This window comes from Leuresthes tenuis, unplaced genomic scaffold (genome assembly GCF_036924035.1).
Source record: "Leuresthes tenuis unplaced genomic scaffold, fLeuTen1.0.hap1 SCAF_2, whole genome shotgun sequence".
Lineage (NCBI taxonomy): Eukaryota > Metazoa > Chordata > Actinopteri > Atheriniformes > Atherinopsidae > Leuresthes > Leuresthes tenuis.
Window position 1 is genome coordinate 42273356 of NW_027325356.1, and position 24585 is coordinate 42297940.

The 24585-nt window shown below is 46.2% G+C and overlaps 1 protein-coding gene across 1 annotated transcript in view; it reads left to right on the top strand.

Moving 5' to 3' along the window:
• Positions 1 to 15684: 15684 nt before the first annotated feature.
• The window catches only part of arnt2 (aryl-hydrocarbon receptor nuclear translocator 2), a 102323-nt gene continuing 93422 nt past the window's right edge, over positions 15685 to 24585 (top strand). Inside the window, exon 1 of the mRNA XM_072381123.1 lies at positions 15685 to 15997. Coding sequence (XP_072237224.1) covers positions 15967 to 15997 — 31 coding nt within the window. The 5' untranslated portion in view covers positions 15685 to 15966. The remainder of the gene's footprint in view (positions 15998 to 24585) is intronic.

Here is a 24585-nt window from a genome sequence, read left to right on the forward strand (position 1 = left end):
AGAGGTGTGGAGCGTGCTCAGGGAAGCAAGACTAGGTGAGTGATTAGTACACCGGCATTCACCTGTCTAATCACACTTCTCTTTTAAAAACACAGTAGCGTGCTGAACCAGCGGGTTGGGACAGAGACAAGAGAGAAGTGGTTGGAGCACGAACCGGGAGAGGGAAGGCCTGTGAACTTGATCAGATTGTCAAAAAAGTACAAAATGAACACATGTCAAACCGTCCTCTGGATTCTTGCTGAAAGAACCCGCATCAGGCAACGTATCTTCCACACTTTTCTACCCCAATGGAATTAAAACAGCTGTCTCACAAGTTTTACCACACTAGACTGTTTTTTTTTTATATATTTTTGACGTGACTTACCTTACTTCTTTAAATAAAGACTGGTAGTCAATTAAAAGATAATTAAGTCTCAGAAAATTAATAAAGTGTTGCTCTCCAAACTTTTATCCTTTGATTTGTGTCAACAAGCACAATTTTTGCTGATTAAAATTAAAAATAGATATTAAAAACAGTGATAAAGACTAGGAAAACAACATCCAGATACAATAACTATTTTTCTTATTAGATGAACAAAGCCTGGACAACGTCAGAAGTCACCAACACACACCTCCTGTTGAGTCGTCCAAGATCCATAAGGAGAGTTTGACAGCTTGTCAGTGTTTGGCCGGGCGAACATTGCCACTCAGCTGGATAATAAGTACAGGCTAGAGGTTCATCATCACAATGATGAAGTGAGCAAAAAAGGACACGTCCTCGCTCACCCCGTCGACCGTATGAAGTTTGGTTGAACGTTGGAGCCACTTGTTACAAAACGTGCGTCAGAAGTGTTGACAGTGCGCTATATCTATGTTTACAGGTGAGATGGGCATATATAACAGATAAGAAATGTAATATTCTGGCCACAAGATCTGAGGGAATATGGGAAGTTGGCCGTTTAGCCATTCAAGCGGTTAGCAGCTCGAGCTACTTTACAGAGGTGTAGATGTTGTGGCATGATTGTGTTTTAACTGTAGTCACAGGCATAGAGATGGGAGTCCCAAGAATATTTTGTTTATTATCTTGTTCATGGATCTTAATCTTCACATCATTTTGAAAGTGTAACTTAGCCTTAGGCTAAGTGCTATGTCTGTTTACAGAATAATGTTTCACTAAAAGCAGCTAAAAATCCTTCTTCAAGTGTGCAACACTTCTGGAGAACACGCTCGCAGTCATCTAGTCGTCTGACAGAGGAGGTCAAGTCTACCAAGTTTGTAGCCATCCAAGCTGATGAGACCACAGACACAGCTGGTGCTCGTGGAGAGGAATATTGACGCACAGCATGCAGTGCAGGGAATGTTTCTGAGAACCTAGATGAGCTCATACAAAGTTTTGAAACCATCAGGTCATCTGGTTCTTTTGACAGCGCCACACTGAGGGAGGTCTCTGCTTTCCTGAGGATGTTGATAAATGATGACTTCCATTTTTTTCTGCAGCTGTTTTAGAAAATCATTCCTCATGGTGTCATGCTGTACCAGCAGCTGCAGAAGAAGAAGCTGATTTGTTTGTCAGCTGATTTTTAGCCTTTTCATTTTGTTATCCATTTACAACAATGGCGTCTATTTTGGTAATAATAGAGACTGCAGCAGTCTGGTTTCCCTTCTGTGATTAATAAAGCATCATTGAGTTTAACTGAATTTGATCCAGTGCCATAAGTCTGCTAAATCCTCAACTGTTCATCTGACAGGTAGAAGAGGGGCCCTAATAAATACTTAAGCCTTCACAGAGGAAGCTGCTTACAAAGATGTTGTTTCACAGTGTTGCTCCCTACATGCAGAGCGTGTCACGGATCGTTGGTGAGGTAGGACCCAGATGCACTTCTTTGAATTCAAAAAGGTTTATTCACAAAAGCAGGAGCCAGAACAAAAGGTGCAGCAGAGCCGGATCACTTTGAAAAGGCCAAACAAGACTATGGCTATGGGGCAAGAACCCAAACTTAACTTTCGTGAACAAGACATCAAGGGAAGGTGAGGATTCTGTGATGAGTGAAAGGAAACCAGGAGACTAAATACTGAGGAGGGAGTGATCAGTGATGATGTGCAGCTGATGACAATGAAGCAGGTGATGTGAGTGAAGCTGCTGGCAGGGGAGAAACATGACAAGAACTGAATCTAAAAACATGACAAAAACCTGAAAACATAACAAATGAGCTGAAAACAAGAGTTAACCAAACATGAGCTGTGACAGTGCGAGCCTTTGAATATGCAGCGGCAACATACAGAAGTCTGTGTGATAAGTCCCTGTCCCCTGCATAAGCAGACTGTGCTCCCAGCATACCTGCTGCTTTCATCTTTTACTGGGCTGTGGCCTTCCCTGCAGCCTGTTGGTGTCTGATTTCTTCTCACACCTTAATAGGTTGTCTAATAATGAATGGTCACTGAGGTCATCAGACCTCAAATTTCACCAAGCATTCACTTCTAACCTGTGAATTTTAGTTTTCAGCTTCTGCAGAAGTGTGTTGAGGTATTCTGTGAAGAAGGGATGCATCTTCCTTCTTCTTGGCTTTAGCAAAGTACTACGTATCCAGCCACAATGAGTCATGCATTACTGTGTGTGTAGACCATGCACACATAGCACTGAGGTTGAAGAATACTGAGAAATGTTGCCTTATCAACAGAAAAATAGATGAGTCTCAGTGATTCATAAATGAAAGAAATTGACAGAAAGTTTTAAGCTCGATGCAAGTGTCAAATGGTCTGTGTCGACCTGCAGCAGAAGGAAAAACAGCAGCTGTTTGCCAGTTGAACTGGAGGCCCTGCACAGCTCTCAGCTGGGCCTAGAAATCCTACGCATTAACTGAATCAGGAACAAACACACAGGCAGCCCTTACAGGCAGCAATACACACAGTTAACAGTCCGACTCGCTGTGGGGAATCCAACCCAGCTTTCACTCTGACTGTACAGGACTCCCCGAAAGACGTTCTCCAAGTGTGAAAAAGCACATGAAGACTGGATTGGCAATCTCCCACATACTGTTCCAAATCCACACAAAGGCAGAGAGCTGATCCACTGCCAGGGTTGGAAACCTACCTGCTCCTTCTGATTCTGATGTTCAACTTCCAAATAATCTAAAATGTTCACTGACAACATTTTCAGCTAGATGTGAATGTCAAAGAGACATCTGTAAGAGGCACTCACACAACCTGATGCCTATTCAGTGCATCAAAGGAGAACAATTAAGCTCCTTTTCCATATAATATTTATTATACACAAATCTACAGGTAATTAACTGCTAAACAGCTGTTTTGTATAAAAAAACATTTTAACATGAAAATTACTTAAAGCTTCGTTTTTGTTCTAGAGAAAACTCTAGACCTGAATCCTTGGTCCAGACTAGTAACACATTTGAACAATCTGAACTGAAACTTTCATCTTCTCATCCTTCCTTCCTTCCTTCCTTCCTTCCTTCCTTCCTTCCTTCCTTCCTTCCTTCCTTCCTTCCTTCCTTCCTTCCTTCCTTCCTTCCTTCCTTCCTTCCTTCCTTCCTTCCTTCCTTCCTTCCTTCCTTCCTTCCTTCCTTCCTTCCTTCCTCCCTCCCTTCCTTCCTTCCTTCCTTCCTATATCTATCCTTTTTCTCCATCTTTGTTAAACTCCTCCCTCCGTCTTCCTCTCATTCCATCTATCCCCATCCCTCCCTCGATCCATCCATCTCCCACCTCCGCTTTTACTCAATATTGTCACAGTTTATTTTCTGTTCCATGTCTTGTCTCGTCATTTCCTGTTTTATTTTGAAAGCACAGACCTTCTCCTCTCGTTTCAGGTATCTTGCTCTTCCTCCCGTGTCAAGCATCTCCTTGTCTTCTCTGATTCCTAAAGTGTTTCCACCTGTTCCCCTTGGTCCCTCATGTGTTCAAATAGTCTGCGTTTCCCTTGTCTTGTGCCAGTATGTTGCCTCACCACATAAGCATCATCGTTTGCTAGGAGTGATTTTTTTTTGTAACTTTTCATTGTCGCCTCCGTTAAAGGAGAGCCTTTAGTTATCGTTAAAGTTCATAGAGCCTCTTTTTTGTAAAGAGTGCATCTTTTGTTTTAAACCGCCTCGTTAGGAGAGCGTGTCTTTGTTTTGTGAAAGTGTTCATAGCTTTTGTTTTCCTCCCAGTTTAGAGAGTTTTAAGTTTGTAACTTTCATAGCTGCTCTTCCTCCGCTTAGTTACTGAGGAGAGCGCTCAGGTTTTTCACAGCCTTTTCTATTGCGCTGCTGGGAGATCGCCCTGCCTTACTGTGCTCTGTGTGCTGCATTTAAATAATAAAAACCCTCTTGGAACTCATTCGACCCTGCGTCTGTGTCCTGAGGTTGCAGGGGAATACAAACTGCTGGGACCTGCTTGCTGTGCCACCAACTCTGTGAGGTTTGGGGAGTTTTGCGATTACATCGCATTTTGGAAAGAATCCTTCATATTTCTCTTTGAAAGTAAAGGTGTGTTTACCATAACCAGCTTTGCCTCTTCTTCTCAAGAACTTGCACTCTAGATCATCAGCTTCAATCTTCTCCAGCAAGCCAATGTAGTGGTCATTTTTTTTTTCCTTAAAGTTTACAACCACAAAGTCACCCACTGCAAGCTCAGTATTTTCTTCTTCACTCGTGTTAGACTCTAAATTCTCAGTCTGTGTCGAGTGGAATCATAGCGTCACTCTCTGAGCTGCTTTCCATGATGGGCTGTAGGTTTGTTTCTTTTGTTTGTTTTTTGCACCCTGTTCCTTGAAAAGGTCTTTTCTTTTTCTTTTACTTATTGCCAACAACCTCTCAGGTGTGTCAGTCAAAATCCATGTCTTCACCTTTGTATGTTTTCTTTTAGGCTTTGTTGTCCTTACCTTTGGGAATGGCATTATTTCTTGTGGAGATACATATCCTGGAAGGCTGGGAGAGACAGCACTATCAGAAAGCGATGTGACACTAGGCGTTGGTAGGTCAGCTGAGGTAGATGGCTGGTCAGATTGCTGGTCAGGGTTTGGTCTGTCTGTGACCATGGATGGTGCATAGGCTTCCTGTGGGAAGATATCCTGGTTGAAAGGAAAGATACCAGTGGACCTGAATCCTGACAGGCTGTTTCTTGGTATCATTGCTGACAGGAAGGTCTCATGCACAATCTCTGGGATGGCATAAATGGAAGCAGTTTGTCCAGGGTGGGTTCGCATCCAAATGGCCTTGTTGTAATATGTCTTGAATGGCCCATAGGCATAAACATCCAAGGGCTGCATTTTATGGGATGTATGAGGTGGCAAAGTGAGCATCACGATCCTATTCTCCCTCGCTATCTCCACAGACTTCAGTGAGACATGTGCCGACTGATTGTCAAGGATCAGTAGTAGTAGATGATCCTTGGAGCAGTGTGTTTGTTGGATAAAGTGCTCCAGGTACCTGCAAAACACCTCATTTATCCAACCAGATTTTGTTGCAGTCCCGATTGATCCAGTCGGTGCTCCTCTGAAGTGCTTATGCTGTTTGACACGCGGGAATATGAACAAGGGGGGAATTGTGTTGTCACTTGCTGGTGACTTCAGACACCCTGATATATGCTCCCAGGAACAGGAAGTAAAGGCTTCCAAAAGAATGCTCAACATTACATAAAAAAGTTTTTCTCAGGTACACATGCAGCTTCCAGCAAAGAGACCATTTTAAAGCCAAAAGAGAAACATGACCCTTTTTCAAGTCAAATCAAAACACTGCTTTTCATTGTCCCTGTGTCATCATCATGATTGGCTGTGGTTTTAGTTTGGATTCTGGGTCTTAGGCAGGGTTGAGCAGGTTTTCCAGGAAGCCTGGGGCGGAGTCTGCTCGTGCACTTGCACCTGTTTTCCATCTGTGCTCGTCAAGACGCCTTGTTAAGGATCTGCAGGAGCAACCAGTCTTTGCCAGATTGTTCTCACTCTAACCATGTCCCTCTCCTCTCAGAGTAACCTGTTCGCTGTCGCTGTACCTACCTTTTAATAAACCTTGTCTTTACTCAAATCTCTCTTGTCTGTTCTTCAGTCTAATTTGTGAGTCAGCCCACCTTTCGCCATGACACAGTGTAGATCCAGATCCAGTCTCTCACAGTGCTTTGGATTTGCACAAAAGGTCTTTGAGTTTCCATCTTTTATTCCTTTGATTTATTATGTATATTAGATATTGGCTGAACAAGGCCTCAAGGTTGGCAGATGATTCCAGCACTAAAAATTTCATCAAAACATTGCATGATCTATTTGAAATACATGCCAAAAAATGTGTAATTAACATCTACTTTGTTCGGTCACAAAAGACAAAAGGCAAGTATTTTTGTCAGGTCTTTAATTCATATTTATCCTTATTACACTGTTGTCCAGTCTTATTCAAAAAGACAACTTTTCATTCAGCGTTACTACATTAGCCCTTTGCTCTGTCATGGTCTCATGCTTTATGTGCACTCTGTCCAGCTATATCATAGTTCTGCTGAATCTTAACTCAAGTTAAGTGTAAGTGAAATTTGTTGTCAGTGTTTACTGGCCATCAGCCTATTTGCCGTAGCTTTCATTGACCATTAAATGTTTGTGCATGAGTATAGTGTGTGTGCACAGTGGTCACACAGTCTGAACAGAGATTCAACCAGCTCAGACTCAGTTTTCTTCAGCATTGTTTGGTAACCCTCATAGCTGGTACATACGTAACCCTGAAATATTCTATTTACTTCACAGTCAACTGTTAAGGCAAAGTAGAAAAATCCCTGCTAGGCACCAAGCACAGAATATTTGGTTATGCAGGTGATATTATTTTATTTGGGTTTGTTCTGGGCTTTTTTTTCTATCTCACACTTCTACTCTTTTGCACTGTTTTTCTCTTCTGTCTTTCTTCCCCAACTTGCTGCGTTTCCACCTTAGTAGTTATGTTAATGTTAACATGGACGGCACATATAGAGATTTGCACAGCACACGCCATCAAATACCACACTAACACAGCACTGACAGCGTGCGTACGGCGCCCGCACTCACGAACAGAGGCGCTCAATCAACCGCATGTTCACACACGCACGCCCTATTTTTTTTAGCAAGCATCCAGCACTCACTGCGTTAGTCTGAGCATGTCCACGCTGAGGTTTATTTCATGGAATGTGCATGGAGCTGGGTCCAGAGAGAAGAGATTAAAAATCTCCAACAAGTTGAAGGATCTACAGGCGGACATTGTTTTATTACAGGAGATTCATTCATCAAAGACTGCAGCTGATGTTCTCACCACAGCACAGTTTCCTCATGTGTACTCAGCCTGTTACAACTCCAGACAAAGAGGTGTAGCCATTCTGATAAACAGAAGAGTAAATTTCACCGTAAACAACACAGTTATAGATCCAGAAGGTAGTTTTCTAATAGTTAACTTATGTTTCTCATTTTTTCACTCCTTTTTCACTCCACTCTCTGATCACTCAGATAACACACTCATCATAGGAGGGGACTTTAACATGGTTTCTGACTCAGGAGTAGACAGACTCAGTACTTCAGGAAGTCAGCGGAACTGGCAGTCCACGAATATTGTTAAACAGTATATGAAAGATTTTGGTCTTTGTGATGCTTGGCGCTCCCACCACCCCACTCTTAGAGAATACACCTTCTTCTCACCGGTACACCACTCATATTCAAGAATAGATTATTTCTTAGTTAGCAGTTCCTTGATGAGGGATATTTCAGACACCAAAATCCACCCCATCACTATCAGTGATCAGTGAGTTATACCACCAGCGAGGAATTGGAGATTTAATACATCATTACTAAAAGACCCTGATTTTATTAATTATTTCAAAAGGGAATGGTCTGTATATTTGGAAAATAATGACCTGCCAGGAATGTCAGCTTGTGTTCTCTGGGAAGCAGGAAAAGCAGTAATTTCAGGCAAAATAATCTTTTTCATCAAATAAGAAAAAGAGGGAAAGTTCAAGGATATCAGATTTAGAACTCAGGATTAAATCATTAGAAGTTGTCTACAGTACCTCTAAAGAGGAACACAAACTGAATGAATTAAGAAAAGCTAAACTCGAGTTAAATGAAATTATTAACAAACAAACACAGTTCCTGATAAAAAGACTTCGCTTGGAGAACTTTGAGCACGGCAATAAATCTGGAAGCTAATAGCTTCACTAGCTAATCAATTAAAGATAAACAAAGAGAAAACAACAATCACTTCTGTTAAGGACTCAGAAGGAAATATCATCCAGTACCCTGATGTAATCAACAACACTTTTAGGGACTGCTATGAAACCTGATAATCATCACAAAATTATCAACCAGACAGTAACATTGGTCAGTTTTTTAGTAACATCAACCTTCCAAACTTGAACATGGCTTTGGATTCACTTCTCTGAAGTCCTTCAATGTGATAAAGCCCCAGGAACAAATGGTTTTCCAGCAGAGAAATTTATATTATACTTTTTTTTCAGCCTGAGAAATACATGTTAGCGTGAGAACTTGTTGAAATGCATATGCCTCATGCTCATTGCGTGAGAACTGAGAGCCCTGGTATTACAAGTCAAGGAGAATGGCAGATTATCCCCAAGCATGAACTCTGCTAACATCATCCTACTACAGAAAGCAGGAAAAGACCCCGTACTTCCATCCAGCTACTGTCCAATATCATTAATAAATGTAGACCTCAAAATAATTTGGAAAGCCCTCGCCAAAAGAATAGAAAAAAATAACTCCACTTATAATCCTGACCAGAAAGGTTTTATAAAGGGTAGACACTCATCCATTAACACACGCAGGCTAATTAATCTCATAAACTATTCTACCATCAACAACTTGGAAACCACAATAGTCTTTCTCGATGCAGAAAAGGCATTTGATTGAGTTAACTGAAAACTCTTATTTACAACCTTAAACAAATTTGGGTTTGGGTCACACTTCATCAACTGGATAAGGATATTATATAGCTCCCCAAATGCGTGTGTCAGGACAAATGATCAAACTTCTCCAAGCTTCAGTCTGCAGAGAGGTACAAGACAGGGTTGCCCACTTTCTCCCTCACTTTTTGCTATTTTCTTCAAACCTTTAGCAGCTGCTATCAGACAAGATAGAAATATTAAATGTATCCAACCCCAAAATATTGAGCACAAAATAAACCTTTATGCTGATGATGTATTACTTTTCCCCCAGAACTCACAGACGTCTCTCACTCACACGATCACACTCATAAATAAATTCTCAGCACTTTCTGACTACTCTAACAACTGGTCTAAGACCACAGTTCTGCCCATTAACTGCAGAGTCCAGAATATACCTGCAATCACTTTACAGTCAGGAAATATCAGATATTTAGGCATAAACATTTCCTCCAGGCTCTCAGAGCTAACAAAGCTAAATTATGTGCAATTATTAAAGACCATAGAGGACGATCTCTCTCATTGGAAGTCCTTACCTATATCACTTATGGGGAGAGTTACAACCATTAAAATGATGATACTACCAAAAGTTAATTATTTGTTCTCAATGATCCCCATAAAACCATCTGCTACTTGGTTTAAATCACTAGATTCATGCATCTCCAAATTTCTGTGGAAAAACAAACCACCACGTATTAGTTTAAAAACCTTACAGAAGACCAAGGACTGTGGTGGATTAGATTTACCTAATTTTCAGCATTTCTTAACCAATAGGTTACAATATATATTAAATGGTTTAAACCTAGCCCAATAGATGAACCATGGACAAATATAGAACAAGCATTGTGTGATAATCTGGAAATCTCTGACCTGCCACGTCTTAGTTCAAACATTAAGCATCACAAATGTTTCAAAAGCATTAACATCAGCACCTCTCTGACAGCCTGGTGGGAATTTCTTAAAATAACAAAGTCTTCACTTGTCCCGTGTAAGCTTACACCCATCTGGAACAATCCTGACATCCTGCAAAACAAAAAAATGCTAAACTATGGAGGAACAAAGGAATAAAACATCTGGAACATATAATCCAAAATGGAAATTTTATTTCATGTGATGCGTTCATATCACAACATGAGATCAGCAGCAATAATAACTAAGAAATATATGTTCCACCAACTAGACTTACAACTCCCAAGGGGAGGGGAGGGTAGCATAATTTTTAAGATTTCTAATTTCTAATCATAACTTCTGGCCACAAATATGCTTGAACACCTTCAGAATGACTAAAAGTCCTAATGCAGGTGCAGGTGCAGGTCCTTGTGTCTGGCCGGTTGGTCTGGGCCCTCTGATGTGTCTGCAGGTTTTTGTTTTTTTAGGGGGTTGTGGCGCATGGCGATGTGGCGCTGCTCTGGTGGGGGTAGCTCGGGTGGGCCCGGGAGACGGTGAGGCTCAGGCCGCTGCGAATGTTGTGACTGCGTGTGTTTTCTGTTTGTTGGGAGGGCCTCTGGGGTGGGGCGGGTGGGTGCCTTATGGGTGTGGCTCCCCAAATATGGTCGCCTACTGGCACTGACGAGCCGTGGGGCCGCCATCTTGGACTGGTCACCCGCTCCAGTGTAAACTATCTGGCAGGCGCAATGAAGTGTCAGCGCAAACAATCAATCATTACTCACTGAATACAAAACTGATTTACTCAGGTTTGTTTCTGCAAACATAATACATGTAGGCATCATACCAGACACATGATTGAGCGTATTTTAATTTTCATAGTAGGCTTAACAGTAATAGAATATTCTGGTATGTGATATGTTTTGTACGATAGATAGGCTATTTTGCAAAAGACACATGAAATATAATACGCATATATAAAAACACTATTATATGATAGAGAAGCAGAAGCAGATTGTGATACATCCATATATGAGATAAAACACAATAGAGAGAAGTTATATATCAGAAAAAAACTGAATATCTATATCTACATATATTGGAAAAAATGGTATGGTATCTATGTATAGAAGATTCTCCCATATGTGCCCTCACCACCACAGGTGGGTACGCAGCTGCACCTACCTGTAGGCACGTCTCGGCTCCTGGGGCACAAGGCCAGGGGCCACTATGTTCGGCTGTCTGGGGTGCCTCTCGGGTATTGGGCAGGGCCTCTGCCGGGGGGTTTGGTGGCAGTAGGGTTCGTGGGGCCCAGGTCCGGCACTCAATTCTTGTCTGGGTGGTAGGGACCTGGCGGGGCCGGTGGGCTTTCACCCTGGTTTATCATTGTTTTCTTCGATCATTTCTTTCTATTTCTTTCCCGTTTCTTTTTCTTTACTCTAAGGTGACCAGGTTTCTGAAATGAAAATCTGGGACATTTTCATTGCAGTGGTGAAAAATCATCAAATATCATCATTATGAAGGGCTGCAACACCCATTCTGACATCCCGCCAGTCTGACAACCCCCCCGTCCGACATCCCGTTATTCCGACATGCAAACGTCCCACCATTCCGACTTTCTGTATAAGGCTTTCAGTTTAAGGAAAGGTGCGTTACTCAACAGGCGAGTCCCTTCTTTCTGTTCATGCAATTTAAATGTTTAACACATGTTTACAGATAAGCGTTATTAAAAACACAAAGTCTCGGCAACTGGAGGAGGAGAAGCAGACAGTGGTGGTTTTTAATCACACACTCTGATACCATTTGTTTCAAGTTCTGATCCAGGAAAAAAAGGCTTACAAACATGGACCAAAACGGCTCCACAATACACACAAAAATCCAAAAGAAACAAAAGTTAACTAAAAAAAGCAACTAAACAGCATGAAGTTGTCAAAGTTGGTGTTTTACGCATGCCTCTGTGCGTCTGGCACATGCGTCTTCGGGCTCTCCCACGTTGGTTTGTGGATGAAAGCTATATGTTCAGCTGTAATGTCATGTAAAAACAATCTCTACATGACATTTACTTCCAGATGTGACCAGTTAGGTCCTTAAGATATCAACAGGCTGTATAAAGCCTTGCGCAACGGCTGTGTGTTTGTGCCAAATGTGCAAAGCCCATCCGCGCTTCCCATAATTGGAGCGAGTACTCATAAATCACGTGAATAACATGAATAAATGTTTTTACTGCATTTTGTTGTGTTTTATACGTTCTATGCTGTCATTTCTCTCTTCTCCTATTGGCAAGGCAAGGCAGAGTGCTCGCAACTGTGTCCTGTGCAGTAGCCGTGATATCTGTAATTGCAATTATTACTTTTGCATATGATGACAGCGTGCAAAAGACGCATGGGCTCTGTGGAGAGCTCCGCTCCAGCTGGCTGCTGTGACAGCTCACTGACACTGTATTTCTGCTTGATCAGTTTCAGTCTCGCCAGAGTTATATTAATATCTGTATCTTTATATTTGAAATTCAGGGGATTTTGATAATAGATTATTAAAGTTTGTTTGCGAGGCTGTGGCCTCTGCATGTGCAAAGCTTGTGAGCCAAACTTTAGGGCGTATTTGCGCCGGCATATCATTAGTGCAAAATGTTTTGGGTAAAAAATAGGCTATTAAAAGGAACTGTCGGAAAGGCGGTATGTTAAAAAAAACAAAAAAAAAACATACCGCCATTCCGACCATAGGAGGAAAAAAGTGTCGGAATGACGGGACGTTTGATTAAAAAATTAAGTGTCGCCATTCCGACAATTGGAGACCCATGTCGGAATGGCAGCATGTAACCAAATGCATAAACATAAAGATATATTAGAATGGACGGTTAACCTGCCACGGATGATTGGGAACTTTTGGCTCAGAGAAAAGTCCTGGCAAGCCAGAAAATTCAAACCCACATTTCTATCATTGTAAAGACTGATTCTAAAGATTGAAATGACCCCTTGACTACTTGGTGAAACAAAGCTTTGTGCAGAACTTCTTGGTTCCAGTTGGCTCCTAATGACTGGTCTCTGGAGCTGCGTTAGTATGAGGATGTGATCACAAGTTAATATTTGCTTCACAGACTCAAAGATGAAGGGCAGATGCAATTATTTGACTCAATTCAGTTTAAAATAACGCCAATTCATAATGAATGTCATCTCTACAATCCAGTTCAATCCAGCCCATTTCTCAGCAGGTATCTCTGGCCTGGTGTTACGCTGCTTGTTGTCCCCTCTTTCCTGTCCTCTCAGCCCCAGCTGGTCGAGGCAGATGGACCCTTCCTGGTTCTGGTTCTGATGGAGGTTTCTTCCTGTTAAAGGGAGTTGTTTCTTTACACTGTTGCCTCATACACGCTCATGACAAAGGTCTGAATTGATTAGAAGATTCAATGTGATGTATTGCTAAAACAAAGATGTGAATATCTGCTGAGAAACAAGTTTTAGCAGTTATTTCACATACCTTTCCCTGTGTCTGTGTGAAAGGGGCTCCTGGCGGTCTATGTCTTTCTGTCTTGTATGTGTGCCATTGTTGACTTTTGTCTCTATCTATCTATCTATCTATCTATCTATCTATCTATCTATCTATCTATCTATCTATCTATCTATCTATCTATCTATCTATCTATCTATCTATCTATCTATCTATCTATCTATCTATCTATCTATCTATCTATCTATCTATCTATCTATCTATCTATCTATCTATCTATCTATCTATCTATCTATCTATCTATCTATCTAGCGACTTACAAATGAGGATATATCATTACAGCTAACACCAAAGTTAACAATAAGCTACACCAAAAGTGACAAGCTACATAGAAGGAAACCACTCGTCAGACTCTGTCAGAGGTGACAGCGATATATATTTATATATATTTATATATATTTATAAATATATATATAAAGAGAGAAAGAGAAATGCAGAAGTAGCTGGGGACTTGACAGGGCTTTAAAGATCTGATATTAGAACAAAGTAAAGCTAAATGAAGTAATAATATCAGTAAGAATTATTTCTGATGATCCAATGACAAAAATGAATCAGCACAGAAGTGCCAGAAGATACTACTTTTAAGCCAGCTCATCCCTCTGTTCCCACTGTGGAACATTTTGGATATTCTGATCCACATTTTTCTACAAATAAAATCAAACAGGAAAACACATTTGCAGACAGTATTTGTATCAGTGATTCCATACTCCACTGTACAAGTCACATACTCTCAAAATGCTGGTGCACTTGTCAGAGTCTCATATATTTATGCTAGAAAGACCTAACAGTAACATTTTAGAATATCACTGACTGTATAAGTCCACAAGGCTTTTGTTTCTTTACAGCATGTACTCCCAGATGGTGAACCACTACCTGCACATTTCAAAGACCGAGCCAACCAGAGCCAGGAATCTCAGAGCTCCTTACCTTCTTCCTTCACATCCTGCACCACTGCTGAAGGTAGGACAGCAGCCGTTCTGCACTGAGACAGCACTGCGAGAGAAATGTTGGGCTGAGGGAGGATGGGAGGTTAATGGAAATGAAAGATGGAAGAAGGGCAGATAGGCGACAGGAGAGATAAATGGAGAGCAGGGGAAACAAGTCACTGGTTGCTGCTGCAAACTGAGCCCCACAAACACAGCAGAGCAGGGCACTGCGCACATTCACACTGCTCCCTTCCCACTCAGTGTGGCTGCATGTGTGTCCAGAAAAAGCTGAGGCTAGTTAGTCATTTCATACGTGTCTAACTGCTAGTTGGAACCTGATCTATTATTCTTGAGTATTTTACAAGGAGTTGGATAAACTTAATGATCAGATTCTAGGTGGAATTAAAGTTACATTGAACTATGTGCATGAGATTTCAAAATTTCCTCGTTGAGAACTCGCAGGAAAAAGCCAAACCAACAACAAACTGGTCGTGCTGAAAGTGCTGTCTGTACATCTGAAGGCTGATACCCCCCCCCCCCCCCCCCCCCCCCCTGCTTTATTGCTTCAGTGAGCTACTAAAAAGGTCAAACATTCAAAGTAAAGACGAATGTCTACTTTGAGTTCGGGTACATTCTTTGAATACATCATCCTTAATAAAGGTTTCTTTGGCACTACTTTAATTCACTGATGGATATTTCTGTAAATAAATGTTAGTAATGATACATAGACTAGTTTCTAGCAGTTTATTCAATATCAACAATAAATAAAGCCCTCTGATTGAAACTTATCCATATTTGATGTGTCCAGCACAATAGAAACTGCTCTTCCTCCACCACTTTACTGCTGCCCTACTCCTACTTTTAAAAAGTGGAGGGTTCTTATGCATTCAATAATTGGAAGTCTTTAGAGGTGAATCTGAGAAGGAAATGAAAGGTTCCACCTAAGCCTGTTATATCCAAGCACAATTTGTCACAGTAGTAATGTATGAATAACAGTCATATGCAGGAGCCATTTTTACACTGGATAATTTACAGGGATATTAAAACATAACTTTACGCAGTGGTGTAATGTCATGTATATGGAGTCTGCACTGAGTTTATGTGTAACAATGCAAATACTGCAGGGCCATTTTTGGCTTTATATGAGATGTCAGGACATGACATTTAGCTGGACAGGTGGTTTAGAAACGGCGCAGAAAGCAGGAGTATACCCTCTTAGACTATTTTATGATGGAATGTTAATGTTAAATTATCTTCATGCTACTTCTTTTTTACTGAAGTAAATCATGCCTGAACCCTGGCCGTTAGATGGACTGAGGAGGAGGTTCCCTCCTCCAGCTGTGCAGGAGGAGGAAGAGGAGTCTGCGGAAAGGAACAATATCACTGCCTGGAAATATGTCGCCACTAACAACCGAAGCGACACAACAAGAACACACACAACAAAGTGAAACAGTGAAGTGTCACCAGTTACTGTTTAACATTCATTTATTCAAGCAACCCACAAGTCTCGCGGTGTTACCACTCAGACATCTTGCATTTGATTAAGTCCGGTCTAAGAGCTTTTCTCATTACAGACACATTTAGTCTGTCCATCTGCCACACAAAACACACGGTGCTTCGTGGTTGGAGGTCACGTTGCTTTTCTTTGGCATTAACGCATGTGAGGTTGGAGGCTGGACCGAGCCTCGCGTTCGAATTCCGCGGAGTGTGGACGGTTTCTCGCGGGGCTCTCTCGCTGTATTGTGCGTCATCCCCATCGCCGCCGCCTTGATATTTTCCCGGCTGAGGGAACATGGCAACTCCCGCTGCAGTCAACCCGTCCGGTAAGTCCGTACTCAGGGTGTTTGTGGAGCCAAACGGGCTGTTTGTGAGCGTGACGAGGTCGGTGGCAGCGAAGCTGGGTGCTGCGGAGGGCAGAGCTGAGGAGGCCGCTGAAGCCTGGAGTCAGCATCCTTCCCCTTCCCCCACCGAGCCCGGCTCACACCGCTGTTATTCCTCACATTTGTGGCCGCCTCGGTGAATCAAACGTGTGGGGCCTTGTGTGCTTATGGTAACGCTTCTGTTGTGGTATCTGTGCTCCTGCTCGTGTCGGCACCACAGCACCGTGCGCGGGTTAGTCCGTCTCCTCACTCCGTGGTACAAAAGCTTCTTTAGCATATCATTACCCTCCGTCACTGGCCCCCTTATGTCAGGCCGGGGGCTACGTGGGAGACATTTTAACACTTGCTGTCGTGCAAAGGCAGCAGTGTGACGGATATTTGTGTTTTCTGTGATTCGGGGCTGGAATGCAGTGATGTGTTGGATCAGTGTGAACGGAGCAGCCAAAGCAGCTCCTGGGGCTGCCAAAGCAGCTCCTGGGGCAGCCAAAGCAGCTCCTGGGGCAGCCACAGCAGCTCCAGGGGCAGCCACAGCAGCTCCTGGGGCAGCCAAAGCAGCTCCAGGGGCAGCCAAAGCAGCTCCTGGAGCAGCCAAAGCAGCTCCTGGAGCAGCCAAAGCAGCTCCTGGGGCAGCCAAAGCAGCTCCTGGAGCAGCCAAAGCAGCTCCTGGGGCAGCCAAAGCAGCTCCTGGGGCAGCCAAAGCAGCTCCTGGGGCAGCCAAAGCAGCTCCTGGGGCAGCCACAGCAGCTCCTGGGGCGGCCACAGCAACTCCTGGGGCGGCCAAAGCGGCTCCTGGGGCGGCCAAAGCGGCTCCTGGGGCGGCCAAAGCGGCTCCTGGGGCAGCCAAAGCAGCTCCTGGGGCAGCCAAAGCAGCTCCTGGGGCAGCCAAAGCAGCTCCTGGAGCAGCCAAAGCGGCTCCTGGAGCAGCCACAGCGGCTCCTGGGGCAGCCAAAGCGGCTCCTGGGGCAGCCAAAGCGGCTCCTGGGGCAGCCAAAGCGGCTCCTGGGGCAGCCAAAGCGGCTCCTGGGGCAGCCAAAGCGGCTCCTGGGGCAGCCAAAGCGGCTCCTGGAGCAGCCAAAGCGGCTCCTGGGGCAGCCAAAGCGGCTCCTGGGGCAGCCAAAGCAGCTCCTGGGGCAGCCAAAGCAGCTCCTGGGGCAGCCAAAGCAGCTCCTGGAGCAGCCAAAGCAGCTCCTGGAGCAGCCAAAGCAGCTCCTGGGGCAGCCAAAGCAGCTCCTGGAGCAGCCAAAGCGGCTCCTGGGGCAGCCAAAGCGGCTCCTGGGGCAGCCAAAGCAGCTCCTGGGGCAGCCAAAGCAGCTCCTGGGGCAGCCAAAGCAGCTCCTGGAGCAGCCAAAGCAGCTCCTGGAGCAGCCAAAGCAGCTCCTGGGGCAGCCAAAGCGGCTCCTGGGGCAGCCAAAGCGGCTCCTGGGGCAGCCAAAGCGGCTCCTGGGGCAGCCAAAGCGGCTCCTGGGGCAGCCAAAGCAGCTCCTGGAGCAGCCAAAGCAGCTCCTGGAGCAGCCACAGCAGCTCCTGGGGCAGCCAAAGCAGCTGGCATGCCGACCTGCTGCAAAACTCAGGCGCTGTGCTGCTCCTGCTGACTCGGTTCTGACAAGCCGTGGAATCAGATAATACATCAAACCAAAATATCAGACAAGCCCAAAACAGAAAAAAGTGCAAGTTCATTGTTGGTCATCACTGTGTGATGGTTGGGAGGAGCCATGAGGTGAAGTGGAGGCACAGCAGAGTGTCACTGAGGGCCAGCAGCTGTCCTGTTTCTGCTGGGCCCGGTTACAGGGATGTTATGTGGGGGAAATAAGCCTTATTATCTTTAGATAGCTGCATAATTAACCTGGTATGACTACAACACAAGCTTTGTTGAGATAATTAGATCATCTCTGACCTGGCCCCTCTCAGCTTCCGTACCCAGCTGTAATGGACTGAGTAGTGATGCTCCAGCATTTAGTCTGACCCGACATACTGTGTGGTTTCAGTTATGAAGTGAAGGCAAGCTTTAAATGAGCTTTTAGTAGATAACATCCAACAAACCCCACTGCTACACAGACGCTGTGTTTGGGACCATGATGTCTCATCTTCATGTCTGGGTGGACTTTTCAGCTCAGTTAAGCTTAGCCCCACAGAGCTCTAAACTGTGATCCGACTCTCTTAAAGAGGTAATACTGCTCAGGGCCCACATCCCAGGAAGGGCAGCCATCAGGTCCTCCCAGGGTATCTGCTAGAAGCTTGGCTGTCCTGAACAGCTCTGAGACCAGCTGGAATGCTGCAGATGATCATTATTCACTGCTGATGAGACCCGAGGGTAACAAACCGATTCATTCACAGCCACACCGAGTGAAACAAAGGAAAGGCAGGCAGCGTGAAGCAGAGCCGGGGCAGTTAGAGCCGGGGCAGTTAGAGCCGGGGCAGTTAGAGCCGGGGCAGTTAGAGACGGGGCAGTTAGAGCCAGTAAAGCGGAGCAGACGGGGCAGTTAGAGCCAGTAAAAAAGAGCAGACGGGGCAGTTAGAGCCAGTAAAGCAGAGCAGACGGGGCAGTTAGAGCCAGTAAAGCAGAGCAGACGGGGCAGTTAGAGCCAGTAAAGCAGAGCAGACGGGGCAGTTACAGCCAGTAAAGCGGAGCAGACGGGGCAGTTAGAGCCAGTAAAGCAGAGCAGACTGCAGACGGGGCAGTTAGAGCCAGTAAAGCAGAGCAGACTGCAGACGGGGCAGTTAGAGCCAGTAAAGCGGAGCAGACGGGGCAGTTAGAGCCAGTAAAGCAGAGCCGACTGCAGACGGGGCAGTTAGAGCCAGTAAAGCAGAGCAGACGGGGCAGTTAGAGCCAGTAAAGCAGAGCAGACGGGGCAGTTAGAGCCAGTAAAGCAGAGCAGACTGCAGACGGGGCAGTTAGAGCCAGTAAAGCAGAGCAGACTGCAGACGGGGCAGTTGGAGCCAGTAAAGCAGAGCAGACGGGGCAGTTAGAGCCAGTAAAGCGGAGCCGACGGGGCAGTTAGAGCCAGTAAAGCGGAGCCGACGGGGCAGTTAGAGCCAGTAAAGCAGAGCAGACTGCAGACGGGGCAGTTAGAGCCAGTAAAGCGGAGCAGACGGGGCAGTTAGAGCCAGTAAAGCAGAGCCGACTGCAGACGGGGCAGTTAGAGCCAGTAAAGCAGAGCAGACGGGGCAGTTAGAGCCAGTAAAGCAGAGCAGACTGCAGACGGGGCAGTTGGAGCCAGTAAAGCAGAGCAGACGGGGCAGTTAGAGCCAGTAAAGCGGAGCCGACGGGGCAGTTAGAGCCAGTAAAGCGGAGCCGACGGGGCAGTTAGAGCCAGTAAAGCAGAGCCGACGGGGCAGTTAGAGCCAGTAAAGCAGAGCAGACTGAAGACGGGGCAGTTAGAGCCAGTAAAGCAGAGCCGACGGGGCAGTTAGAGCCAGTAAAGCGGAGCCGACGGGGCAGTTGGAGCCAGTAAAGCGGAGCAGACGGGGCAGTTAGAGCCAGTAAAGCAGAGCCGACTGCAGACGGGGCAGTTAGAGCAAGTAAAGCAGAGCAGACGGGGCAGTTAGAGCCAGTAAAGCGGAGCCGACGGGGCAGTTAGAGCCAGTAAAGCAGAGCCGACGGGGCAGTTAGAGCCAGTAAAGCAGAGCAGACTGAAGACGGGGCAGTTAGAGCCAGTAAAGCGGAGCCGACGGGGCAGTTAGAGCCAGTAAAGCAGAGCAGACGGGGCAGTTAGAGCCAGTAAAGCGGAGCCGACGGGGCAGTTAGAGCCAGTAAAGCGGAGCAGACGGGGCAGTTAGAGCCAGTAAAGCAGAGCAGACGGGGCAGTTAGAGCCAGTAAAGCGGAGCAGACGGGGCAGTTAGAGCCAGTAAAGCGGAGCAGACGGGGCAGTTAGAGCCAGTAAAGCGGAGCCGACGGGGCAGTTAGAGCCAGTAAAGCGGAGCCGACGGGGCAGTTGGAGCCAGTAAAGCGGAGCAGACGGGGCAGTTGGAGCCAGTAAAGCGGAGCAGACGGGGCAGTTGGAGCCAGTAAAGCGGAGCAGACGGGGCAGTTGGAGCCAGTAAAGCAGAGCAGACGGGGCAGTTAGAGCCAGTAAAGCGGAGCCGACGGGGCAGTTAGAGCCAGTAAAGCGGAGCAGACGGGGCAGTTAGAGCCAGTAAAGCAGAGCAGACGGGGCAGTTAGAGCCAGTAAAACAGAGCAGACGGGGCAGTTAGAGCCAGTAAAGCAGAGCAGACTGCAGACGGGGCAGTTAGAGCCAGTAAAGCAGAGCAGACTGCAGACGGGGCAGTTGGAGCCAGTAAAGCAGAGCAGACGGGGCAGTTAGAGCCAGTAAAGCGGAGCCGACGGGGCAGTTAGAGCCAGTAAAGCGGAGCCGACGGGGCAGTTAGAGCCAGTAAAGCAGAGCAGACTGCAGACGGGGCAGTTAGAGCCAGTAAAGCGGAGCAGACGGGGCAGTTAGAGCCAGTAAAGCAGAGCCGACTGCAGACGGGGCAGTTAGAGCCAGTAAAGCAGAGCAGACGGGGCAGTTAGAGCCAGTAAAGCAGAGCAGACTGCAGACGGGGCAGTTGGAGCCAGTAAAGCAGAGCAGACGGGGCAGTTAGAGCCAGTAAAGCGGAGCCGACGGGGCAGTTAGAGCCAGTAAAGCGGAGCCGACGGGGCAGTTAGAGCCAGTAAAGCAGAGCCGACGGGGCAGTTAGAGCCAGTAAAGCAGAGCAGACTGAAGACGGGGCAGTTAGAGCCAGTAAAGCAGAGCCGACGGGGCAGTTAGAGCCAGTAAAGCGGAGCCGACGGGGCAGTTGGAGCCAGTAAAGCGGAGCAGACGGGGCAGTTAGAGCCAGTAAAGCAGAGCCGACTGCAGACGGGGCAGTTAGAGCAAGTAAAGCAGAGCAGACGGGGCAGTTAGAGCCAGTAAAGCGGAGCCGACGGGGCAGTTAGAGCCAGTAAAGCAGAGCCGACGGGGCAGTTAGAGCCAGTAAAGCAGAGCAGACTGAAGACGGGGCAGTTAGAGCCAGTAAAGCGGAGCCGACGGGGCAGTTAGAGCCAGTAAAGCAGAGCAGACGGGGCAGTTAGAGCCAGTAAAGCGGAGCCGACGGGGCAGTTAGAGCCAGTAAAGCGGAGCAGACGGGGCAGTTAGAGCCAGTAAAGCAGAGCAGACGGGGCAGTTAGAGCCAGTAAAGCGGAGCAGACGGGGCAGTTAGAGCCAGTAAAGCGGAGCAGACGGGGCAGTTAGAGCCAGTAAAGCGGAGCCGACGGGGCAGTTAGAGCCAGTAAAGCGGAGCCGACGGGGCAGTTGGAGCCAGTAAAGCGGAGCAGACGGGGCAGTTGGAGCCAGTAAAGCGGAGCAGACGGGGCAGTTGGAGCCAGTAAAGCGGAGCAGACGGGGCAGTTGGAGCCAGTAAAGCAGAGCAGACGGGGCAGTTAGAGCCAGTAAAGCGGAGCCGACGGGGCAGTTAGAGCCAGTAAAGCGGAGCAGACGGGGCAGTTAGAGCCAGTAAAGCAGAGCAGACGGGGCAGTTAGAGCCAGTAAAACAGAGCAGACGGGGCAGTTAGAGCCAGTAAAGCAGAGCAGACGGGGCAGTTAGAGTTAGAGTTAGGGAGGAAGCGGGAGGTTACAGTGACACACAATACGCTGTTGGATTATAGGGAGGAAGCGGGAGGTTACAGTGACACACAATAAACTGTTGGATTATAGGGAGGAAGCGGGAGGTTACAGTGACACAATACGCTGTTGGATTATAGGGAGGAAGCGGGAGGTTACAGTGACACACAATAAACTGTTGGATTATAGGGAGGAAGCGGGAGGTTACAGTGACACAATACGCTGTTGGATTATAGGGAGGAAGCGGGAGGTTACAGTGACACACAATAAACTGTTGGATTATAGGGAGGAAGCGGGAGGTTACAGTGACACACAATACGCTGTTGGATTATAGGGAGGAAGCAGGAGGTTACAGTGACACACAATAAACTGTTGGATTATAGGGAGGAAGCGGGAGGTTACAGTGACACAATACGCTGTTGGATTATAGGGAGGAAGCGGGAGGTTACAGTGACACAATACGCTGTTGGATTATAGGGAGGAAGCGGGAGGTTACAGTGACACACAATACGCTGTTGGATTATAGAGAGGAAGCGGGAGGTTACAGTGACACACAATAAACTGTTGGATTATAGGGAGGAAGCGGGAGGTTACAGTGACACAATACGCTGTTGGATTATAGGGAGGAAGCGGGAGGTTACAGTGACACACAATAAACTGTTGGATTATAGCGAGGAAGCGGGAGGTTACAGTGACACACAATACGCTGTTGGATTATAGGGAGGAAGCGGGAGGTTACAGTGACACAATACGCTGTTGGATTATAGGGAGGAAGCGGGAGGTTACAGTGACACACAATAAACTGTTGGATTATAGGGAGGAAGCGGGAGGTTACAGTGACACACAATACGCTGTTGGATTATAGGGAGGAAGCGGGAGGTTACAGTGACACACAATAAACTGTTGGATTATAGGGAGGAAGCGGGAGGTTACAGTGACACACAATACGCTGTTGGATTATAGGGAGGAAGCGGGAGGTTACAGTGACACACAATACGCTGTTGGATTATAGGGAGGAAGTAGGAGGTTACAGTGACACAATACGCTGTTGGATTATAGGGAGGAAGCGGGAGGTTACAGTGACACACAATAAACTGTTGGATTATAGGGAGGAAGCGGGAGGTTACAGTGACACACAATACGCTGTTGGATTATAGGGAGGAAGCGGGAGGTTACAGTGACACACAATACGCTGTTGGATTATAGGGAGGAAGCGGGAGGTTACAGTGACACAATACGCTGTTGGATTATAGGGAGGAAGCTGGAGGTTACAGTGACACACAATAAACTGTTGGATTATAGGGAGGAAGCAGGAGGTTACAGTGACACACAATAAACTGTTGGATTATAGGGAGGAAGCGGGAGGTTACAGTGACACAATACTCTGTTGGATTATAGGGAGGAAGCGGGAGGTTACAGTGACACAATACGCTGTTGGATTATAGGGAGGAAGCGGGAGGTTACAGTGACACAATACGCTGTTGGATTATAGGGAGGAAGCGGGAGGTTACAGTGACACAATACGCTGTTGGATTATAGGGAGGAAGCGGGAGGTTACAGTGACACACAATACGCTGTTGGATTATAGGGAGGAAGCGGGAGGTTACAGTGACACACAATAAACTGTTGGATTATAGGGAGGAAGCGGGAGGTTACAGTGACACAATACGCTGTTGGATTATAGGGAGGAAGCGGGAGGTTACAGTGACACAATACGCTGTTGGATTATAGGGAGGAAGCGGGAGGTTACAGTGACACAATACTCTGTTGGATTATAGGGAGGAAGCGGGAGGTTACAGTGACACAATACTCTGTTGGATTATAGGGAGGAAGCGGGAGGTTACAGTGACACACAATACGCTGTTGGATTATAGGGAGGAAGCGGGAGGTTGCAGTGACACAATACGCTGTTGGATTATAGGGAGGAAGCGGGAGGTTACAGTGACACACAATAAACTGTTGGATTATAGGGAGGAAGCAGGAGGTTACAGTGACACACAATAAACTGTTGGATTATAGGGAGGAAGCGGGAGGTTACAGTGACACAATACTCTGTTGGATTATAGGGAGGAAGCGGGAGGTTACAGTGACACACAATACGCTGTTGGATTATAGGGAGGAAGCGGGAGGTTACAGTGACACAATACGCTGTTGGATTATAGGGAGGAAGCGGGAGGTTACAGTGACACACAATAAACTGTTGGATTATAGGGAGGAAGCGGGAGGTTACAGTGACACAATAAACTGTTGGATTATAGGGAGGAAGCGGGAGGTTACAGTGACACAATACGCTGTTGGATTATAGGGAGGAAGCGGGAGGTTACAGTGACACACAATAAACTGTTGGATTATAGGGAGGAAGCGGGAGGTTACAGTGACACAATACGCTGTTGGATTATAGGGAGGAAGCGGGAGGTTACAGTGACACAATACGCTGTTGGATTATAGGGAGGAAGCGGGAGGTTACAGTGACACAATACTCTGTTGGATTATAGGGAGGAAGCGGGAGGTTACAGTGACACAATACTCTGTTGGATTATAGGGAGGAAGCGGGAGGTTACAGTGACACACAATACGCTGTTGGATTATAGGGAGGAAGCGGGAGGTTGCAGTGACACAATACGCTGTTGGATTATAGGGAGGAAGCGGGAGGTTACAGTGACACACAATAAACTGTTGGATTATAGGGAGGAAGCGGGAGGTTACAGTGACACAATACTCTGTTGGATTATAGGGAGGAAGCGGGAGGTTACAGTGACACAATACGCTGTTGGATTATAGGGAGGAAGCGGGAGGTTACAGTGACACACAATAAACTGTTGGATTATAGGGAGGAAGCGGGAGGTTACAGTGACACAATACGCTGTTGGATTATAGGGAGGAAGCGGGAGGTTACAGTGACACACAATAAACTGTTGGATTATAGGGAGGAAGCGGGAGGTTACAGTGACAC